Source organism: Mesoplodon bidens (assembly GCF_964165515.1).
Source record: "Mesoplodon bidens genome assembly, chromosome: 6".
NCBI lineage: Eukaryota > Metazoa > Chordata > Mammalia > Artiodactyla > Ziphiidae > Mesoplodon > Mesoplodon bidens.
In genome coordinates, this window is record NC_138162.1 from 18087391 (window position 1) to 18108796 (window position 21406).

Below are 21406 nucleotides of genomic sequence, written 5' to 3' on the forward strand. Positions count from 1 at the left end.
CGTACAGTAGTCCAGGCAGGAGCTCAAGTGAGGGGAGTTGGGGGACTCAGGTAGGGAGAGAGAAGCAGGACTGATTCAGGGGGGAAAAAGTGTTCCAAGTAAAATGGGCAGAATGGCGACTGTTCGGATGTGGGAAATGACAGAGAGGGAAGAGTGAAGGAGGTTTCCCAAGCTTCTAGTTCAAATGTCTGCTTGGCTAGTGGCATCAGCAGTTGAGATTGAGAAAAACAGGAGTTGCAGCAGGTCTGGGGAGAAAATGGTAAGCCTTGTATCAGATATGCTGGGTTTGAGTGCCTGCAGGGCATCGGATAGAATCATTCGATATGCAAGTCCATAGTTCAGGAAAAAGGCCTCAGACTTCAGACAGAGATTTTGGAGTCTTTGGTTTTGAATGATGGGGTCAGGGAGAGGGTGTGTAGAAGGGGTAGCGAGCTCATCATGGAACTTTGGAGAAAGAATATTTAAAAGGTAGGCAGAACATGCCTGTGTAGGGATGGCCAGAGAGGTGAAGGAAAACTGGAAGAAGGTAACATTTCAGAGGCCTTGGAAGTTAAGTTCGAGAAAGAACCAGGTAAGCTGAGGGAGGAAAAATACTGGAGTGTGTCTATTTAATCATCTGTTTAATAGAAGCCCCTTCATGGCCTCCCTGAGTGATGGCTCTGAACTTTCTGCTTGATCTCTTCCAGGGACGGGGTGCTCTCTACTTGTAAGAACTAGGTTATTATTTTTAATAACCATAAGAATCGATACATATATTGATCACTTTCTGAAGAACAGGATCTGTCCCAAGCCCAGCAGATCTGGCACCCTCAGTGCCTTAGCGTGAACCTGACACATAAGAGGTGCTCGACAAATACGTGATGAATAAATTCATAAATGTATGAAAGACTGTATCACAGCTACCCTATAAAGTAAGGAACATAGCTCCCACTCCACAGCTGGCAAAAGAGGCTTGGGGACCAAGCCTGGAGCTAGAAGCGGTCCCCTGTGCTGCTGCGTCAGGTCAACGGGTCTACTCACAGTACTGCAGAAAAACCCTCATCCTGGACCTTTATATCAGCAGAGACCCCGCACCTGATATTACTGAGCGCAGCTGTCCAGGAAGCTTTCACAGACTCACCACCCCCAACCAGGGGTTTTCCCACTCCTTCTGGGGGCCCCTCACACCGATCCCTGCACATCTTTAAGGACCACTGTCCTCTGGAGTCCTCCAATGAAGGACTTCTTCTTAGGCCAATTGCCACTCCCATCTGCATCCTGCCTAGTACATAGCTTTGTATGCAGCAGGAGCTTAATAGAGACAAACACTAGTGTGAGGTGGATCACATTTGCTTCCAGCTGTCTTTCCAGGACCCCTGAGGCTGTTGCCCTGAGGCCAGAGAAGGCAACCCTAGAGTTTGTAAGGGGAGCTGCAGACATTGGGTGTGGAATATTTTATCTTTCTTCCTGGCAAATTAAAATTGAAAATCCAGTCCCTTAAAAATTATTATAATTTCAGATTTTCTTTTTTTTTATAGTTACTTTTTTTTTTATTAGTTTCTGCTTTATAACAAAGTGACTCAGTCATACATATACATCTGTTCCCACATCCCTTCCCTCATGCATCTCCCTCCCTAGATTTTCTTTATCTTAATTTCTCCTTGGTACTTAATCAGTAGCAGCCAAGAAAAAAATCGCTTTTAGTTCTTCCTCTGTTGAGGAGTTAATGATCTGTAAACAAACACTTCAGACAGAGTTTCTTAAAGAGACCCTCGGATCCTTTTGTCATGTGAAATTCCTTTTGCACCTTGCGCTGTTTCCCCTTCTCATTATCTGTTTGCTGGTAGGCTCTTCAGCTCTTGAGAGTACACATTTTTATTAGATAATCTTAATGATGAAGAGGTAGCATAAATTAGTGGTTCAACCTGAGGGGTTTTTGTGTGTGTGTGTGTGTATAATTTATTTATTTCTTATTATTTTTTTAACGTCTTTATTGGAGTATAATTGCTTTACAGTGGTGTGTTAGTTTCTGCTCTATAACAAAGTGAATCAGCCATACATACACATATGTTCCCATATCTCTTCCCTCTTGCGTCTCCCTCCCTCCCACCCTCCCTATCCCACCCCTCTAGGTGGTCACAAAGCACGGAGCTGATCTCCCTGTGCTATGCGGCTGCTTCCCACTAGCTATTCGTTTTACATCTGGTAGTATATATATGTCCATGCCACTCTCTCACTTTGTCCCAGCTTACCCTTCCCCCTCCCCGCATCCTCAAGTCCATGCTCTAGTAGGTCTGTGTCTTTATTCCCGTCTTACAACCTGAGGGTTTAAGAGCCAGACTTCCAGGGCTGGAATCCCTTACTGGGAGCCTTGGTTAATTACTTAACATCTCTCTGCTTTTTCCTTATCTATAGGGTCAACACAGTTAGTCAAAGGAGTTAACAGAGGAAAAGCATTAAATTCATAACGAGCAATTTCTACTGTTATGACTACTATTTGAGATGAAGAGATGGAAGAGGGCTGGAAGCACATATCCATATATCATCACTTCTACTGGTTCAGAAGGTCTGGTATTTTGGAGGAGGGCGCTGGCTCCTCTAGTTTTGAAGTCGGGCAGTTCTTGGTCCAGATCCCAGCTCTACCACTTAATAATCACCTGCTTTCAAGAAGTCATTTCATCTCCCTGAGCCTCAGTTTCTCTTTGCGTAAAATGGGAGTAATAATCCCCGCCTTCCAGCAGCCCCGAGAAAATTGAAAGAGGAGAGAGGAGAGCCCTGTGTGTGGCACACTGCTGGCATGGGATGGGACACTTGCAAAAGTCTGTGTCCTCTTGTGTTGGTTTTCCAGCTCAATAAACATTTACTGAATGGAGGTCACTTTCTCAAAAGTCACTTAAACACTGGGGACTCTGCTGTGTCATCTGGAAAGCAGCGATGAGAATGCCTGGTTGTCAGGGATGCTGTGGGTTTGAAATGAGACAACGTTGTGGGTTCTTAATAAACATGAACGTGCCCCCTTCTACAGCCCAGGGAGGATCCAGGCCACTGTCTGAAGCTTTAGGCAGTAAGCTGCCTGGGCTCCTCCAGCCACTCTTTTCTGCTTTGAAGTATCATTTGATTCAGTGCATCAGACAATGCCTGGCTCTAGCTGGATGCTGGGAACACAGGGGTGGGCAGGATGACTTCTTTCAAGGGTGAGGGAAACTGACGTGTACACAAAAAATGTGCGGAGTGAATATAATTACGGCTATGCTGCTACAGGCTGAGGGGCGAGATGGATGAGGTGATATTCTCACCTCTCTGTCTCTCATCTGCCTTGACCTCCCTAATTGGCTATTCTTTCACCCACCTACAGACTCATCCATCTATGCCAGCGGTTGGTCAGCAACTTTTCCTGTACGAGGCCAGATAGTAAATATTTTGGCTTTGTGGGCCGTACAGGGTCTCTAGGAACTATCCAACTCTGTTTCTTTAGTAGCAAATATCTAAACCAAGGGGCACAGTTGTGTTTCAGTCAAACCCGATCTACCCAAATAGGCAGCACCTGGGGTTTGGCCACGGGCAGTAGTTTTCTGACCCCTGATCTAGGCAAGCATGCATTTGTATCCTGTGCCCAGTACAGGGTGTGGCTCCAAGTACAGACAGCACACAGAGGACGTGCCTTCTCCTCCTTTCACGCCGGAAGCAGCAGCCTCCCTGGGGTCCTCAGGGACCGGAGGAGTCGAGCTTGCGGGGTCCAGCCTCTTCTCTCCCCTCCCTCACTACCCTCCAGCCATGATGACTTTCTCTGACCCCCTCGAAAGCTCGTTCCTGCCTCGAGGATGTAACGGTCTGCACTTCTCGCAATCCTCACTCCATCACCCCGCTCCCCATCACCCTCATTTGTCCACTTCCTATTCAACCTTCAAGTCTCAGCTTGAATGTCTGGTCTCCAAGGAGGCCTCTCCTAGCCCTTCGACGTGAGGCGGTCCCTCACTTACAAACCCGCATGTATTTCCACTCAGTGGCATTTCCAACAATTACATTTAAATAATCATCAGTGTCATTTCCTTGGCCTCCCTGGCCTTCCTTGTTCACCGCCATTTCCCTTGCAACTAGCACAGTGCTCGGCACACAGCAGCCATCAATAAACGTGAAATAAATGGCATGACGTGACCCAGCAGCCAATCTGCACCATCCTCTGCCTGGTTCTGATGGCATATGTTAGAGCACACAGCCGCTTTATCCTGCAGACCACAGCAGTGGGGTTTCACAGGGTCCTGACTGCCCATCCATCATTTTATTTTAAGCACATTACTTCTCCGTCCAAAAAAGAAAAGGAGGCTACAATTAGGCCTACATCCCTCACTTGCTTAATATTTCAATTTCCCCCAGGGCACTCCCTTCAAGTGGAGATCACAGCTCATGAATATTGAATGTCTCTTCCAACCCACCACGGTCCCCAAGAAAGAGCAGAGAGTCAGGATCTAGGAAAGGCCCCTGCCCCCCAGGCCTCTCCCCTCTCCTGCGCTACCTCGGTCGTGACTGCACAGATGCAGATGCACATCAAGGCACCTGAATGGGCAGGTGGATTTCTGGTCACTTTAAATGCCACAAAGAAGCCCCGGTTCTTGGCTAACCAGATTCACCTGCCTTGGACGCTGCGTTTCAAATGCGCACATCAAAGTTTGGTCTTGATTCCTTGAATTCAGGAAAGCGCCGAGCCCTCCTGAGCCTGACCCCTCCCTGGGAGTCAGGAGGCCAACCCGGACGGAGGGCGAGAATTCCTCCCTTCTGGCATCTGAGGCCATCCTGTTTCTTTTCATTCCTGACTGGCCTCTCTGTGGGGTAGGCCTCCCGGGCTTCTAAAGGAGGTGGTAAGCCGTGGTCTGAGGCTGGATGGCAGGCTTGATCCTAACTGGTGCTGACTCAAGGGTGTTTGAATGCGTCCATCAGACCTCCCGGTTGAGGACGGCAGACCTTTGGGCCCACCCTGCACAGCAGCCTTCCGCCCTATCACCTCCCTTCCCGGCGTCTTTGTCCCCTCGGTGACCCCCTCTGACCCTCCGGGGGTAAAGGAATTCCTTTCTCCTCCCCAAGCCCTCATTTCTTTTAAAATGCACAGTTTAAAAACAATAACGATCTGGGATTTAAATTCTGGAAGTCGGGGCTGGAAGGGCCTGGGGGAGCTCATCTAGCTCACCCCCATCACGTTACAGCTGGGGAGACTGAGATCAAGGGGCCTCAGCCACTTCTCATGATGGCAAGATGTAGCTCAGGACCATTTTTCCCGGACATGGACAGGAGGCCTTTGCATCCCCCGCAACTGAGATGGGAAGTGAGGAAGGGGAAGATAACAGAAGTGTCTACTAACTGCCAGGCACCGTGCTAGACACTCTATAGACGCTATTTCCATCTTTCTCTAGACATAACTGTGTTGTGATTATGTCCGTTTCCCAGAAGAAAAGACTGAGACTCAGTGAGTGGGTGGGAGATGCCCAAGATGACCCAGGTAGTAACTGTAACCAATAGACCTTCGAACTCAGGCTCCTCTGTCGCCAACACATTGCCATGACAACGGGACAAAGTGTCAAACTCCTCCTAGGCTAAAAAACAGTGTGGCCATATTCAGTGGAGGGTGAGCTCTTAAAAACAAAAATACAACCCAAAACACAGAATGGCGCTAGGTCAAGGGCATGGGCTTTGGGCAGCGGAATGTTCATAGGGGGATAATAACTGAAAATTGTCGTCTTCATGACTCATGAAAAGGCACAGGAAGGATATATGCATTCACTTTTGTTTCCTGCTGTGTCAATGGCAACAAAGCAGAAATAGTGAAAAAGAGAGGCTATCTACTGCTTTTGGGAGGGTTCATCTGGATACTGGACACGGTCTTTAGAAGCAGGCAGACGGGATTTAAGGTCTCCTTCTCTGAGCCTCTTGCCTGTATGAGTTAGGGCAATTCACCTCAGTGTCCCAGTTTCCTCATCAGCAAAATGGGCATTCTTATTCTGACCAAATGGAGTTGCTGGAAGGGTAAATGGAATCATTTGAAAAAAGGGTTCTAAGCACAGAAGTTGGTACAGTTGGGTGCCTGATAAGTGAAATAACTTCATGGTTAAATGCGCAGACTTTGCCTAAGTACTGTGAATCCCATCTCTGCTGTGTGGCCTTAGGCAAATTATTTAACCTCTCTGAGCCTCATTTTCGTTCCTCTACACTCCTGGGATAATAACATTATTTATCTCATAGGGTTCCTGGGAAGATTGATATAGCTTTCAAATAAATGATATTAATTACAATAATAATCACAGCATTAGCAAACGCATATATAACACCTACTAGGTGCCACTGTTTTAAAATGCTTTACCTACAGAGCCTCATTTCACCTTCACAACAACTGTGAGAAGCAGAAACTATTACTAACCCATTTCACTGACGAGAAAACTGAGGCACAGATAAAATGGGTTTGGGCCTGGCTTCTCACCCCAAATCCATGTTCTTAATCATTACGGAATGTGTCATCATGCCAGTACTAAGCACGTCACCCATGCTAGCTGACAGATCGCCACCATCATCACCTTCATCACCACTCCCATGATTACCACTAACATTTCTCTTTTCTCCTTTCAAGACCTGTCTTCATGTTAAAAGAAGCTTTATTTCAAGAAGGTATTTTGGTGAAAGTCACTATATTTTCCACAGAGGGAGGTCTGAAGGATTATGTGCAGCCAGGAGAAGATTTATTTTATTTTTTTTTCAATTTCAATTTTTTTTAAGGTGAGAGGTGGATCATCTATTATGATTTCATGTTGTTAGAAAGAAAAATAATAATAAACGCAACTCCCAGCAGAGCCCATTCTTCCTCCGCTTCCACTCCCCCTCCCCCTACCAGATGCTGTTTTCCTTTTCAGTCACTGTTGTTCTAAAGTCTCATCAGAACATCCACCAAGAAGACATGGCGATTCATCTTCTTGTTTTCCTTTCTCGCCTTGGCTCGGAGCAGGCCAGGGCAGCCTGACAGAGGGGCCACAAGGCTCGGTGACCCCCGCCCCTCCCAGTGACTGGTGGGGAAGTGGATTGATCCCTCCTCCTCCCCCTTATCTGCTCACAGATAATTGAGTTATTGGCCCTGGCTCTAGGACAGGGCTGGAGATGCTCTGTCGGACCAGAGACAAAGTAATGCTAATGGCAGGGAATGGGGGAGAGGAGGGGAGAGGGGAGGGAGCGGGAAAAAGAGACAGGCAGGGAGTACGTGTGTGTCTGGGAAAGACAACGTGGGGGTCCGTCTGCTTTGTTTTCTTAACTATATATCAGCATCAAGCAGGATTTGAAACCCCAAAGCCCTTAAATGGATGTTTGACAGATGGAGGATTCCTCGCTGTCAGACACGGAAAGAAGCCTTAGGGCCCTCAGCATGATCACTCTCAAGTCACAAAGGGAGAAACTGAGGCTCCGAGGTGAGACGCAAAGCTGCAACCCAGGCTCTCAAGTCTGAGCTAAGACCTGGACCCAGCTCTCCTGAAAGACACAGGGTGCTCAATCAACACAGCATGAGAAGTCCTCCACAATCGCATCTCCTGTAATGGATTAAACGCCATCTCTGAGGGTAGCACGTTTCCAGCACCCGCTCAAGATATATTACTGAGTATAGCCCCTTTTGGGGATGCTTCACATTTTGTCTGACTAATTTGACCATTACCTTCCCTCCTTCAGCTTTTATCAGCAGCCTGTCTGTAGTTTATGACTCAGTGCTTTAGAAACAGAATTCCCAACGCTGCGAACAATGCCTCCAGCCAGAGCCTGTTGGGATGGGGTGTGGGGAGTTATCATTTCACTGATACCACATTTCTTAACTGAAACTTCAGGCCTGGTGTATGTTATATTTTAAAAAGGGGGGAAAAGGACAAGATAAGTTCCACATTGCCAGGGATGCAGTCTCATTGCCTAAGAGGTCTTGTGGGTGGTGTTCCTTTTAACAAGCAACTTATTATGTGTTGGGGATGAGGGCTCTGGGGGTGGGAAAGTGGGAAAGGGAAGTCCCAGGGTGTTGCATAATAACACATTGGCACCTTGGGAATACTTCCGGATGTGTGGGCTCCTGCGAAGTGAATGAGAATGCCACCATAAATCTGTCACCCACCCTCACACTGGTGTTACCAAAGCCAGGGAAAACATCAGCCCGACTAAATGGTCGGTGACAAAAAAATAAAAAAGAAGAAAAGGAAGGGATGAAGAAAACATGGAAGGACGGATGGAAGGGAATCATTCAGCTGGGGAGGCCGAGTTGCAGGGTAGAAAATGCTGAGGCTCTCCGTCTGGAGATGGGCTCGTAGCTCTATGAACTGTGTGACCTTGGGCAAATTCAGGCATCCCAGTAGGTCTCAGATCTCTCATCTGGACATAAGAGACCTCACATAGGCTCACATTAAACAAAGGTGCATGACATAAGGCATGCCACCTGGTGGGTATCCATACATGGTGGTTGTGGCCGATACTCACCCCCCCACCTCAACACACACTGAGGGAAGTAATGGTTAGTGTGCAGTAAGCACATGCAACTTGCTAGGAATGGGGCTGAACCTCATAGCATCTTATGACAACAATCTTCAGTAGGGATTCTGAGTGACAATCAACAGAAACCAACTTCGGCTAACTTAAGCAAAACAAGCAAACAAGCAAAATCTATTCAAAGCATATTGGATACTTATGGAAGACTCCCTAGGAGGGTTGGAAAGTGTTTTGAAGCCTGATTCCAAGCTCAGGATTAGCCCCCAGGACTGCTCTTGTGAAGACATCTCAGAGCTGTGGCCACACAAAGTCATTTCAGCACTAATACTAGATGCTGTCATTGGTACTTTGGAAACACAGGGGTTGTGGCTACTCCCACCATCTTCATCAGAATGATTTCTGCAGGGTCCCTATGTCTTCTGATGCAGTCTTGGGTTGGTGTGTATGATTGGGGGTCAGGGGGAAAGTGTAGGTCACATGCCCACATTCAGCTACAAGGGAGACTGGGAGGAGGAGATGCTTGCATGACCAACTTCTGTCGTGGGGCTCTGCCTTACTATTATTACAACAAGGAGAGTTCTTCCCTAAATCTAGGAAAGGGATTCAGATAATAAGTGTCCACAAATGTTGGTAAATATCTTCTACAATTAAGTCCCAGGACTGTTAACATTTTCTGGATGAGAACACTGAAGCTTAGCCAAGGTCACATGTCTAAGCCATGGTATCAACCCAAGTCAGTCTCGTTCAAGCCTGTTCTCTTGGCTACCATCTTGATCACCGTCTTGACACATGCAGTGATGAGAACAACATCCGCCCCAGCAAAGCCTCCCACGCTCCAGTCTCATTTCTCTGACTCATTAAACCTGGATCTTCTGGGAGCCACAGATTCACTGTCTAGTTTTCAACTATTCTTCTTTGAGGAGGATGCCTTTCTAGACTCAAAGCCATGGAGTTCGTCCTTGGAATACAGTTCCCAGGCACTGGGATCTCTGGACAGACTCCTTTCTTCCTGGAATGTCCTGAATCTCTGTGTCTCTATAATGGAATTCTAAATGGTGAGCTGGAGGGTGCACAGCTGAGGTCCTTCCTCTAACACAACCAAACTCAATATGCAGGGGGAACAGACAGCCTTCCCTGGACACCATCCACACCACCAACAGTTCTGTATTCCATTCCATTAATTCATTACACGAATTGTGCCACAGTAGTACGTTCCTCGCTCACCGCCGAAGCCCTACAAGACCAAGAGCTGTCCTGTAAAAACTATCTTGCAGGAAGCTCACCGCAGCAAGCTCTGGAGTCAGACTCTCTGGGTGAAAGTCCCAGCTCTACCACTTCACTGCATATCCTTAGTTCACTTCCCCATGCCTCAGCCTCCTCTTTTGAAAAGCAGGCACTAAAAGGGTCGCTAGGAGAATGAGAGTTATAAATGTGCTCGGCATACAATAGGTGTTCAGTACATATCAGCAGCAGCGCAGAACACTTATAGGATGTACTACAGAATAACAGTATGTAAAGTGGATCTATGAGGCTCTAAGTCTCATCCTCTTGGTAACTCCCTCATCTTCACTCCTCTCCTCTTAAGCCTTACAGTTAACACAGCTTGAAAATCATGATCGATTCCAGTCATTTTGGCCAAAGTGTAGGTGGGGAAGGAATCCCCAAAGAGCTAAAGCAAGATAGGACTGGACTCACAGTCTCCTAAGCCTTACCACTGTATGTATAAAACTCAGTTATTTTTCTGAGAAATGCTGAACCATGTCGTAACTTTCACCTCCTCTTTGCACTAGGCTCCAGCAACCAATAGTATCAACGCCCCCCAAATCCGTGGACCAGCAAATGTTATCTGTAAAGGGCCAGCTAGTAAATATTTAAGGCTCTTTGGCCCACAGGGTCTCTGCTGCAACCCCTCAATTCTAGGGTCATAGCAAAAAAGCAGCCATAGCTAATAAGAGATGGGTGTGCTGTGTTCTAGAAAACTTTATTTACAAATAGAGGCAGGAGGCCAGTTCTGGCCCAAGGATTGTAATTTGCAGATCTGTTCCATGGACAGTACCATATCCTAACTTAACTGCATCGGGCAGGAGTTGGTTCAAGCAGAACTCACGATTATGAGAAATCGTCACGCACTTTGGAAACCGTACAACAGAAGTGCAGATAAGGCTCTGAGAGACCACCTAACCCAATCCTTTCCATTTACGGGAGGTAAGCTGAGGTCCAGTCTAGGGAAGTGACTTGGCCAGCTTCAAGCAGCAAGTTCTCAGCACAGCTGGGACCAGAGATCCTGGTTTTCTTAAATTTAGCCCAAGGCTCTTTCCACCCTACCACTAGGCTCATATCAAGGTTTTATTATGAATCATACTCAAATCAACAGAGAAGAGAAAAAAAAAATCTTCTGCCCTTTAAAAACCCAAGGCCCTGACCGGAAACTGTCCTGTTCTTCCTCCCTCCATATCTTCCTTTCTTTCCAGCCACGAACAGTTTCGGGACACCTCTATTGTGCTGCTCAGCCCACACTTGGTGCCAAGGAGATAGTAGGTGCTCAATAAATGTGTCTGAGAATGGAATACAAGGTAAATGATACATGGTAAAAAAAAAACCTCACAGAGCTCACAATAGACCAGGGGAAGAAAGGTCTAAAAGCTCGCCTGCAATGTGCTGCAAACGCGAGGAACCGATGACATTTCCTCCCCTTTAGCCCTCCTAGAAAATTGCCTTTCAGTGAGAAATCTTCCCACTGACGTTTTCATCCCTTCCTTAGATGGAACACCTCTCTCTTTTGTACTTGCAAATGAATTGTGATTAGTTTTCACCTCCAGCCCAGGGGATTAGCCAGGGGACCTTTGATCTTCAGGTATCGATTTGCATCTTAAAGGAAGCATGATCTCATCTGGGCCAGCTCAAAATTCCATCCCTGCCCCCCAGCCCCCGTCTGTTTACCAGCCCCGGGCTGACCAGGGCCTCCCAAGTGGGGCTAAAACAACAAGATCAGCCAGACTCCTAGGGAAGGCAGAGGAAAACAAATTTCCCATCTGACTCCATAAAGGTGGGAAAAGGACATTTGCTTTCTAAACACAGGCTGGTCTGCTGCTCTGCTATTTCTCTTTCCTCAAGTCAGAGAGACTAGATCCTGGCTAGAGGTTGTATAGCAAAATGAACTGAGCTTGTGTGTGAGAATCGGACAAAATCAGGTTTCTAGTCCTGGTTCTGTCTTCAATCCTAACCTGTGTGATTCTGGACATATTTTATAATCTCTCTGGCTTTTGATTTTTCTCATCTCTAAGGTAAGAATAAAAGCCTTAAAAATCTATGCTAATAATTATCCTGGAAGTTGGCATGAAGAAGAGCCATAATGTATGTAAGGTAAAGCTTGATCAAAAGGGTTGCCCAGGGCTTCCCTGGTGGCGCAGTGGTTGAGAGTCCGCCTGCCAATGCAGGGGACACGGGTTCGTGCCCCGGTCCGGGAAGATCCCACATGCCGCGGAGCGGCTGGGCCCGTGAGCCACGGCCGCTGAGCCTGCGCGTCCGGAGACTGTGCCCCGCAACGGGAGAGGCCACAACAGTGAGAGGCCCGCGTACCGCAAAAGAAAAAAAAAAAAAAAAAAGGTTGCCCATCATCACCATCATCTAGGAGGTCATAAGCTCCATGAGGGCAGGGATACCTGCCATTTGTTTGTTTCCACTGCTGTATTCACTAGTACCTAAAACAGTGCCTGGCCCCCTAGGAGGTACTCAATACATATGTGTCATATAAAGGAGGGAATTATCATTTAGTTATAACTATTGCTGTTACTGTAACTGACTAGCCACTCTGCACTGTCCACTTCTCCAGCCAGGCCCAGAGAAAGGACAAAGACTTACCGATGCAATTGAAGGAAACTTCCTGTCGGCAGAAAAGGGAGCAGCCATCTCCGTTGATCTTATTCATGTCATCACATTCTTCACCTTGGCTTCTGCAGAAGGGATATAGAGGGGAAATTTGTCAGATCAGCTTCAGACCCAGAGGTGGACATGGAAAAGTTCCTCTCCGGGGCCATGAACTTTCTGGTGAGGCCTCGGGCAAGTCCCTTTCCCTGTCTGAGTCTCCTGTTTCTTCCAAATGAGATGCGTACAAGGTGAATTTGTGAGATTCTATTATGTTTGCCTTACTGCGTTTCTGGTGACAAAGTAGAATTCCTGCTTCAAACCCATTTGCTGAGATCTCCTTAGTTAAGTTAGCAAGTCAGATGGGAGTAACGGGAGGATGACTGAATGAACAAACGGATGCACAGACTTTGCTCCGGTGTATCTGGGAAATCTCACTTCCATTTTATTTTTTTAATTTATTTATTTAAAAAATTTTATTTATTTCTTTTTGGCTGTGTTGGGTCTTTGTTGCTGCACGTGGGCTTCCTCTAGTTGCATTGAGCAGGGGCTACTCTTCGTTGTGGTGTGTGGGCTTCTCATTGTGGTGGCTTCTCTTGTTGCGGAGCATGGGCTCTAGGCACGCGGACTTCAGTAGTTGTGGCACACGGGCTCAGTAGTTGTGGTACATGGGCTTAGCTGCTCCGCGGCATGTGGGATCTTCCTGGACCGGGGTTCAAACCCGAGTCCCCTGCATTGGCAGGTGGATTCTTAACCACTGCGCCACCAGGGAAGACCCATCACTTCCACTTTAAAATTGAGAATTTGAAGGAAATTTTGGAGTCTCTAAAGTATAAATGCTGTTCTTCACTATGCCCTGCCTTAGCCCTATCCCCATACCCCCAGTGCACTTAAAGGTAAAGATTTTTTCCATCCACGTGTTCAGGTTTGATCTTCCTTAGATCAGAAAACACTGCCTTCTCCATTGGGTGTGTCATTTCATAGTGTCGAGAACTCTAAGGCCTGTGTCCTATGCTGTTAAGAAATAAAAATGCCTCCTCTCGTTTTTTTTTAGGAATTATTTCCATTACCTAAGGATGATTCTGCAGTGGTTAGGATCGGCAGAAAATGAGCAATGCTCTCTGAATTGGACCTAGGGAAAGAGAAGGAGGAGTAACAACTGAAAGTTTGGATGGGTTACCACTTTCTGGAAAACTCCCATCCATTAATTAATTAATTAATTAACCTGCATTTTGTCTGCGTTGGGTCTTTGTTGCTGCATGCGGGCTTTCTCTAGTTGTGGTGAGCGGGGGCTACTCTCCGTGGCGGTGCATGGGCTTCTCATTGCGGTGGCTTCTCTTGTTGCGGAGCACGGGCTCTAGAGCGCAGGCTCAGTAGTTGTGGCGCACGGGCTTAGCTGCTCTGCGGCATGTGGGATCTTCCCAGACCAGGGCTCGAACCCGTGTTCCCTGCATTGGCAGGCGGACTCTTAACCACTGAGCCACCAGGGAAGTCCCTCCCATCCTTTTAGTGACAGAAACTTGGGTTTAGAGCCCCATGTTCCAAACTGGGTGATCTCGGACAAGTCCCTTAATCTCTCTCTCTCTCTCTCTCTCTCTCTCTCTCTCTCTCTGATATTTGTATCTTTGACAATTTACATCAATTAAAATAAAAAATAATTAAACTTTCCATTCCTTAGTCACAGTAACCACATTTCAAGTCCTCCATAGCTGGATGTAGGGAGTGGCAAATATATTGGACAGCACAGAACCTATTTCCAGTATTGCAGAAAAATCCATTGGACAGTGCCGTTCGGGGCATTGAATCTCAGTCTTCTCATGGGCTAAAATGGAGATAATTACACCTACTCCTTAGCATTGGTGCAAAAATGGAATGTAACCTAATGCGACTGGCCCGGCGTGCGACATACAGTAGATGCTCAGAGAGTCACAGTTCCCATGCCCACCCACCTGTCCTGGGAGGTCTCCGCAGAGTGTGTGGCAGTTGCCCCTTCATCCCCAGAGACCAGCTGGGACCTGTCCCAGCATGGAAGAAGCCTCAGACTTTGCCTTTCACCCGGGCAATTACACTGGGAAATGTTTGTTGCTTTTAGGAGGTGTCAGAGTAGCAGGATGGTGCCTTGTAATCAATCCTTACAATGACTAGGACATTGTATTGATCTCTGAAGAGCCACCCAATTTCTCTCCTGTCTGCAAACCCATGAGAAAAGAATTCTGTTGATATATTCCAAGCTGGGCCCATATTCCAGTCTCTGCCAGTAAACCTTGCACACTGGAAACTGGTGGTGGCCTTGTGCTTCTTAGCTATTTCATGGGTTATCAGGGGAGAGAGATTTTTTTTTTTTTAATTTTTTTAACCTGGGCTGGTTTCCCTAAGCCACAAAGAACACTTCGAACCCGTTCCCTCACCACCCAAACAATATGTTCTATTGGTTTCAGCAAAACATTAGGGTCACCACAAATATCTTCTAGGCATGACAGATCTATCATTAGATAGACAGGTTCTGAGGAACCTTCTCTGACCTCCCAGGCTGGAGTGGGTGGCCATCTTCTGAGTCCAAAGACAAGGGGCTCCATGGCCAATCAGAGCACTTGTCAAACTGACTGCCTTTGCCTGTTACTTGAGCGCACTCTACCCTAGGCTTGAAGATGCCAAAGGATGTGACACAGTCTTTGTCATCCTAGCGCCCTGACTCCTGGCACAGTGTCTGGGACAGAGCCAACAGCACGTGGTTACTCCTTTACTTGGTAGTTTTGCAGGGCTGCCAGTCACAGCAAGGCAATGGTAAATCCAGATGTGAACCTGGGCCCTGGGCTCACATCTTGGTCTTCTTGCTCCTTACTGGGTGTGTGAGCTTTAGAAAACCATGTTAGTCTTTGTGTGCAAGGTGTCTCTTTCGTAAAGTATGGTAATAAGACCTATCTCACGTGGTTCTTGGACGGACCCAAGGAGATCATAATGTAGCACAGTGCCTCCTGCCTAGTAGAGTCTCAATAAATATTTATAATTATCATTATAAGACTCATCCAGTGCTTTCATTCATCAGGGCCCTCACCGAGTGTTGAGTCTACCTGTATTTATTTGTAAATGCCTTTGCATATGTACAGTAAATTAGCATGTATCATCCCATGAAAAATCCAGTGGGCGAAGACGGCATCCTTTCTTTCCTTCAAAGTTATTTATTTATTTATTTATTTGCCTAGGGAATCATCCATAAGCTGCATTCAGTTTTCTGCAAAGTACGTCAACAACTATTTGGTACCTGCAGGTCATTCAACACGTATCTGATGTCTATGCAGGATAGTAATTCTAGGTAAAAAAATACTAAAAATCTTTGTTAAGAATACTACTTAAACTACTACTACTAGTACTACTAGTAGTAGTTTTAGATCAGTGAGAAGAATAATATTGTTTGCAGTGTTTTACCAGTGCACCTATATCTGATTCGAAAATGGATAGACTGAACCATAGATCAGTTCCTACATCTAGTGAGTTTCTTTTTTTATTCCTCGTGCTAAATTAGAAAATCCCAAATCACAATTATGCGTTGTCAGCAATGACCGTGACTGTTCCCTGGATATTCTGGATATGCAGCTCAATCTTGTACCCACAAATGATAGGGCACTTTCCCTGGAGATTGCCTTGCTCAGGGTTCCATCAGACAACAGCTGCATCAAAAGCTAGACGTCGATGTCTTAAAGTGGGAGAAAACAGTGACTATCTTCCCTTTGCCCACTTTTGCTACATTAAGCACCAGAAACCATATCTTCATGTTTGGTTGTTGCATTTGGAAGGAGGATCTTAAGTACACACGACAGCATGCCATCAATTTCATTCTCTGACAAGCGAGGAGTCTTATCTTCTATGCTTGAGGAGTCAAATTCTTGGCTATCAGGTGGTTTGCATCACAATTCAACCCTTAAAAATCCTTATATTATCTCCTCCATATGGAAAATCTAGATAATTCAGCTTTGAAATTATGGATGCAGGACATTTAAGACATGAATATATATCCCTGAGATACATCACTTCAGCAAGCCACTTGAAATTGTGCAAATAATCATTACTGGCCTTTATCGATGTCAACATTAAAAAAAAGTCATTCGTTATTTCAGAAACTTGACTTAGTACCTTTCTTGTAACAGCTGGCATACTTCAGTGTGTATGGGGGTGCAGAATCTTACACATACTGTTATCTTTTTGCACAGTAAGTTGTGCAGTTGTAACTCACTGGCCCGCATCTGATCATATTCTCGACATCTACTTTTCCCTTCAATGCTGAGTCACGATCAGAAAGCAAACTGCTGGCCAATAACAGATGTCTGTGCAGATGGGTATTCTTGTACAAACTCTCTCCTTGCATCACTGTGTCATCCTTGCTGTGTTCCTATCTGGTCCTTTCATTCCATAGCAGGTTTCCAGTGTATATTACACACCACAAAATCTTCAGCACCAAATTAAATTGCTCTTGACCTCAAGCACTAGTGTCAATGATAAACTAAAAGAAATAGTCACCAAGCCCTTCTCTTTCATATATGAACTATACCTATGAGCCGATTCATGTTCTGTACATCAGTGGTTTCATCCAACTGTGAAACAAATTCTCTTTAAGTGCCCCTCCCCCTACAGAAATAGTCATTGCAATTCCACGTTGCACAGATATTATGTGACACCCAACAGTGCCATTTAATAAAGGAATTTTGCCAATAGCTTGTTGTGTCATCTCCATACATAACGTTTATCATTAAATCTGCCAATAGTTTTAAAAGTCCCTTAGCAATAGTGTGACTAGTAACTATATTCACAATAAAGAACACAATTTTAGCAATAAGGAACTTAATTGTGCATGATTCTTGGTCTCTTTTTCATCTCTAGGGAGAAAACCATTCAATTTAGTGACCGAAAATACTTTTGTGCTTATTCTGGAGGAAAAAAACCTCAAAGATTTACTTTTTTTTCCCCAACAATGCAAAAGTCTTGATGGCTTCTTGCAACTATTTCTCAGTTGCATAACATCTTGCCCTGTGGACAGGGGATGGATGGACTGATGATCCAATAAAATCCATTTTTTAGACACACAGCTTTATATCTTCTAATCACACTCTTCCTTTTTTGGCTGCTCGTGTGGAATCTTTACACTTGCCTCCCTGAACTTATAATCACATTCAATATTCACTCTGGAGTACTGTTGACTATTACGGTTTCAACATTATAGAGAGTTGAAATATTTTGCTGTTTTTATAAGGCTCTGACCCAGTTTGTAAATTGTTGATATAACACAAGAGAAATAATAAACAAGCAAATGTAAATGGTAACCAGCAAAGAATGTAAAAGTGTTTTAACCTAGGTGCACTGTGTCCTGTTAAGTGAATGTGGCCTGGGGTGGAAAAAACTAATAGAATCCTTGTAGTACACATAAAACAACTAGGAACAAGAGCATACTGGTAGTAAGTGCATAATGGTAGCTCTACGGAAATCTTATATTGTATTATATGCTTGAGAAACGTGTTTGTTCAAAGAAGAATCATTGCTTTTTCTCTGAGGCCAGCGAACTGCTTGCAGACAAATTGGCAGACTGCTGAGGATCCCTCGAAACTCACAGCTCAACCCTGAAGAGTATCCCATAAGCTCTTCTATTTGGCACCCTGACCATGTCTTGGCCTACTTAACATCACTCCCACTCCTCTCTTTAGTTAGGCCTACTTACTTCTGGATGATGCCATCACCGCAGTACCCACTTCCATGGATGTAAGTGGCAGCAGGTGATGGCTCACTCTCTTCGTTTCCTGAAATAGTGATGACCCAGTACTGGTACACACTGCCAAGATTTAGATCCCTGGAAAACATAAAGAAGACTATTAACTATACAGATGCAAGGCTGGGGACAGACAAAATGGATCCCCTTGAGTACATGTCTACCAGTCTTGCTTGTTTTTGATATCACATGCACATTTAATTATCCAATAATTTTATTTTATTTTTTTAAATTTTACTGAGGTATAGTTGATTTACAATGTTGTGTTAATTTCTGCTGGACAGCAAAGTGACTCAGTTATACATATATATATTCTTTTTCATATTCTTTTCCATTATGATTTATCACAGGAGATTGAATAGGGTTCCCTGTGCTATACAGTAGGACGTTGTTGTTTATCCATCCTATGTATACTAGTTTGCATCTGCTAATCCCAAACTCCTAATCCTTACCTCTCCCACCCCCCTCCCCCTTGGCAACCACAAGGCTGTTCTCTATGTCTATGAGTCTGTTCCTGTTTCATAGATATGTTCATTTATGTCGTATTTTAGATTCCACATATAAGTTAGTTATGCAATAATTTTTAATGTCTACTGTGATTAAGGCACTCTCCCATGCATGATGGACTACACTAAAATGTAGCATCTAAATGTCACTAAAATGACATAGTACCGTGAATATTACTAGGTACTTTTTATCTTTAATTTAACCCTTACACTAACCCTGGTGGATAAGAACTGTATGGTATGTGGCCCATAATGAAGGTGTTTGGGAGAACGCCATCCAGGAAAAAATAAATGGGAGAAGCAAAGGCACAGAGGTGGGAAAGTACCATGCAAGATTCTGTGGGCACTGTCTGATCTATTGCCCTCTTTTTAAGATCTGAGCAGAAGCCCCACTACAAGCAAGCAAGCCCTTTCCTTACGTTTCACATCCAGTGATTCTCCACCTCCCTGCCACTTGCTTCTCCCTGTGCCTCTCACTCTTGACTAAAATAATAATAATAGCAGTGTCTATTAATTGAATGTCAGGACTGGGGCTAAGCACTTTCCATGTGTTTTCTCATTTGAGAACCAAAACAATACTACATGTGTACTAGTCGTTTCATGTTTATTTTACAGATGATGGATCTGAGGCAGAGAGAGATTAAGCAAAATGCTTACAACCATATGACATTAAATTATATCCTGCGGTCTGCCTCCCTAATCCCTAGTTCAGGTTTAACAATCTCACTCCTTACAAAGGGGCATCTTGTCCTGGAACCGCAATTCCAGGCATTGGTTCCTGCTAGCTTTTCAATCTGCCTAGATTGCATCTCTCCTTTGCTCTCAAGACCTCCTAGAGCAATGCCTGTTCTACCTTCCTCACACTCAACCTTACACCAGATTACCTCCCTCCCCGTCTTATCCCCTCTCATCTCCCTGCTTGAATTCCCCTGCCATCAAAGGAATCTGGCTACTGCCAATTATCTTCCAAGGCAAAGATACATTTATCCACATGACCAAATCACCATCCTCATTTCCTTTTTGACCATTTTCAAAAGGAAATGTTATTCTCTTTCATCTCCCTCTACACCACTTATTTACTTTTTAATAATAAAAATGTGTCATGGGAAAAAACACAAAATGGTCATCAAGAGAATTGCTATCAGATTCCAGAGTTGGGGTGAGGGGGGATTCCATAAACAAAAGGACAGTGTCAAAAACATCTCAAGTTCTCCTGCCCATCTGTTGTTTCAGCTGCTCTGAGGGCTAGGGCTGTCTGGATAAGTCCAATAAGATAGCAGGTGCAGTGACAACAGTCAGACAACGTCTCCTGACTCTCAATACAAGGATGAGCTGGAGTTTATGAGCACTGAACGAGGCTGGTGAGGAGCACAGCCTTCCTGAGAATGTTGGGCTTATTACCCAAAGGAGAGTTTGTTTTAGCAGTGCTGGAGCAGACAGGAATATTGAGGGTAGACCAGAAGTCCCTGGGGATTCCAGCAGTGCTCTGTCAATGAAAACTAAGTGGATGAAATGCATAAAAATCTTGAGATACTGTATGTATGAATGATGAATAACCGGTGCCTTGTAAACCTCCGAAATGCTAATTTGTTGATATAATTATAGGCCTTTAAAAAAGTTTACTGGATATTTTTTCACCACCTCTAGACTAATGAATGTATACATGTTCAGATAATGCTTCTAAAGCTGGAATATTGTGGCAGGGGGAAGAGTGATTTTCCCAGAGACACATGAAGGTACAAGATAAAGATGACATGTATTCTACTGTACATTAATTTTCTCTAAAATATGGAGGTACATTTAATATTAAACAGTCATGGCCGTGTTATGGAATAAAATAAAGACGTTTCTTCAGGCTACCTCCCAGGCCACTGGGGGCATATGGTCACTGTCTGAAGCCGACGGAGCACTTCTGTGGAAAAGCGTGAGAGTGTGAAAATTACTTCTCTACATTGCGTTTCTCATTTGTGGTGTGTGTCCAAATGATTTATGGATGATAATATTTAGGTGCTCTGCTAATATTTGTGAATGCTCTCCTCCTCCCCATAACTTGCCCTCCCTCCTCCCCTCCTCCCCCTCCTCCTCCGTCTCAATAAACACCACTGTGAGGCAAGCAAACATGTGTTTCCATCCTGGCTTCATCATTTGCCAGCTGAGAAGTCATAGGCAGGAGCCTATTTCAAATTAGTCATAAACCTAGTTTCACAGCATTTTCCCACAGATTGAATGTAAGAACATACACAAAGCACCTATGTGCCCAGCCAATGACAGATAGTTAACAAATGTTAACCCGTTACAATTATTGCTGTATTATCAACATTCTCACTCACTGGAATTATGCTAGGCTCTCTTTCCTAGAAGGGAAGAAGTGACAGGTAACTATCTATAAACTTGGTTTGGTAAACCCATGAAGATGGATGAGGCCACCATCTAGCATGTGTGCCATAGCTTGATGGAAAGTCTCTTTTCTACCATGTCGTTTGGCTAGAACACTCTTCATTGCCTGCAGCTTGCTCTCTCTCTAGGTGGCTACTCTCAACGTCTGCAATTTCTGGATCCCAGAAGGTTTGTCTTTACCGTGGGGCAAAATCTGTCCCCCAATAACTTCCACTACTGTCTTCCTTGTTACCCACCAGCATCATATAGAACATATCTGATTGGTAGAGAAACCTTAATAACCCTCCTTACAAACTGTGTGTGCAGGGCACATGCATCATTATCTCACAGAAGCCTGAGAGTGGCTCTTTGAAGCAGGGGTTCAAGTTTTCAGATAGGAAAACAGAAGCCCAAGTCATTCCCTTCATAAAAAGCT

The 21406-nt window shown here is 45.0% G+C and overlaps 1 protein-coding gene across 1 annotated transcript in view; it reads right to left on the minus strand.

Moving 5' to 3' along the window:
• PAPPA (pappalysin 1) overlaps positions 1-21406 on the minus strand; it is a 256176-nt gene that overhangs the window by 124497 nt on the left and 110273 nt on the right. The window contains exons 8-9 of the mRNA XM_081237665.1: positions 18041-18169; positions 12331-12422 (exon numbers count right to left, since the gene is read on the minus strand). Coding sequence (XP_081093791.1) covers positions 12331-12422; positions 18041-18169 — 221 coding nt within the window. The remainder of the gene's footprint in view (positions 1-12330; positions 12423-18040; positions 18170-21406) is intronic.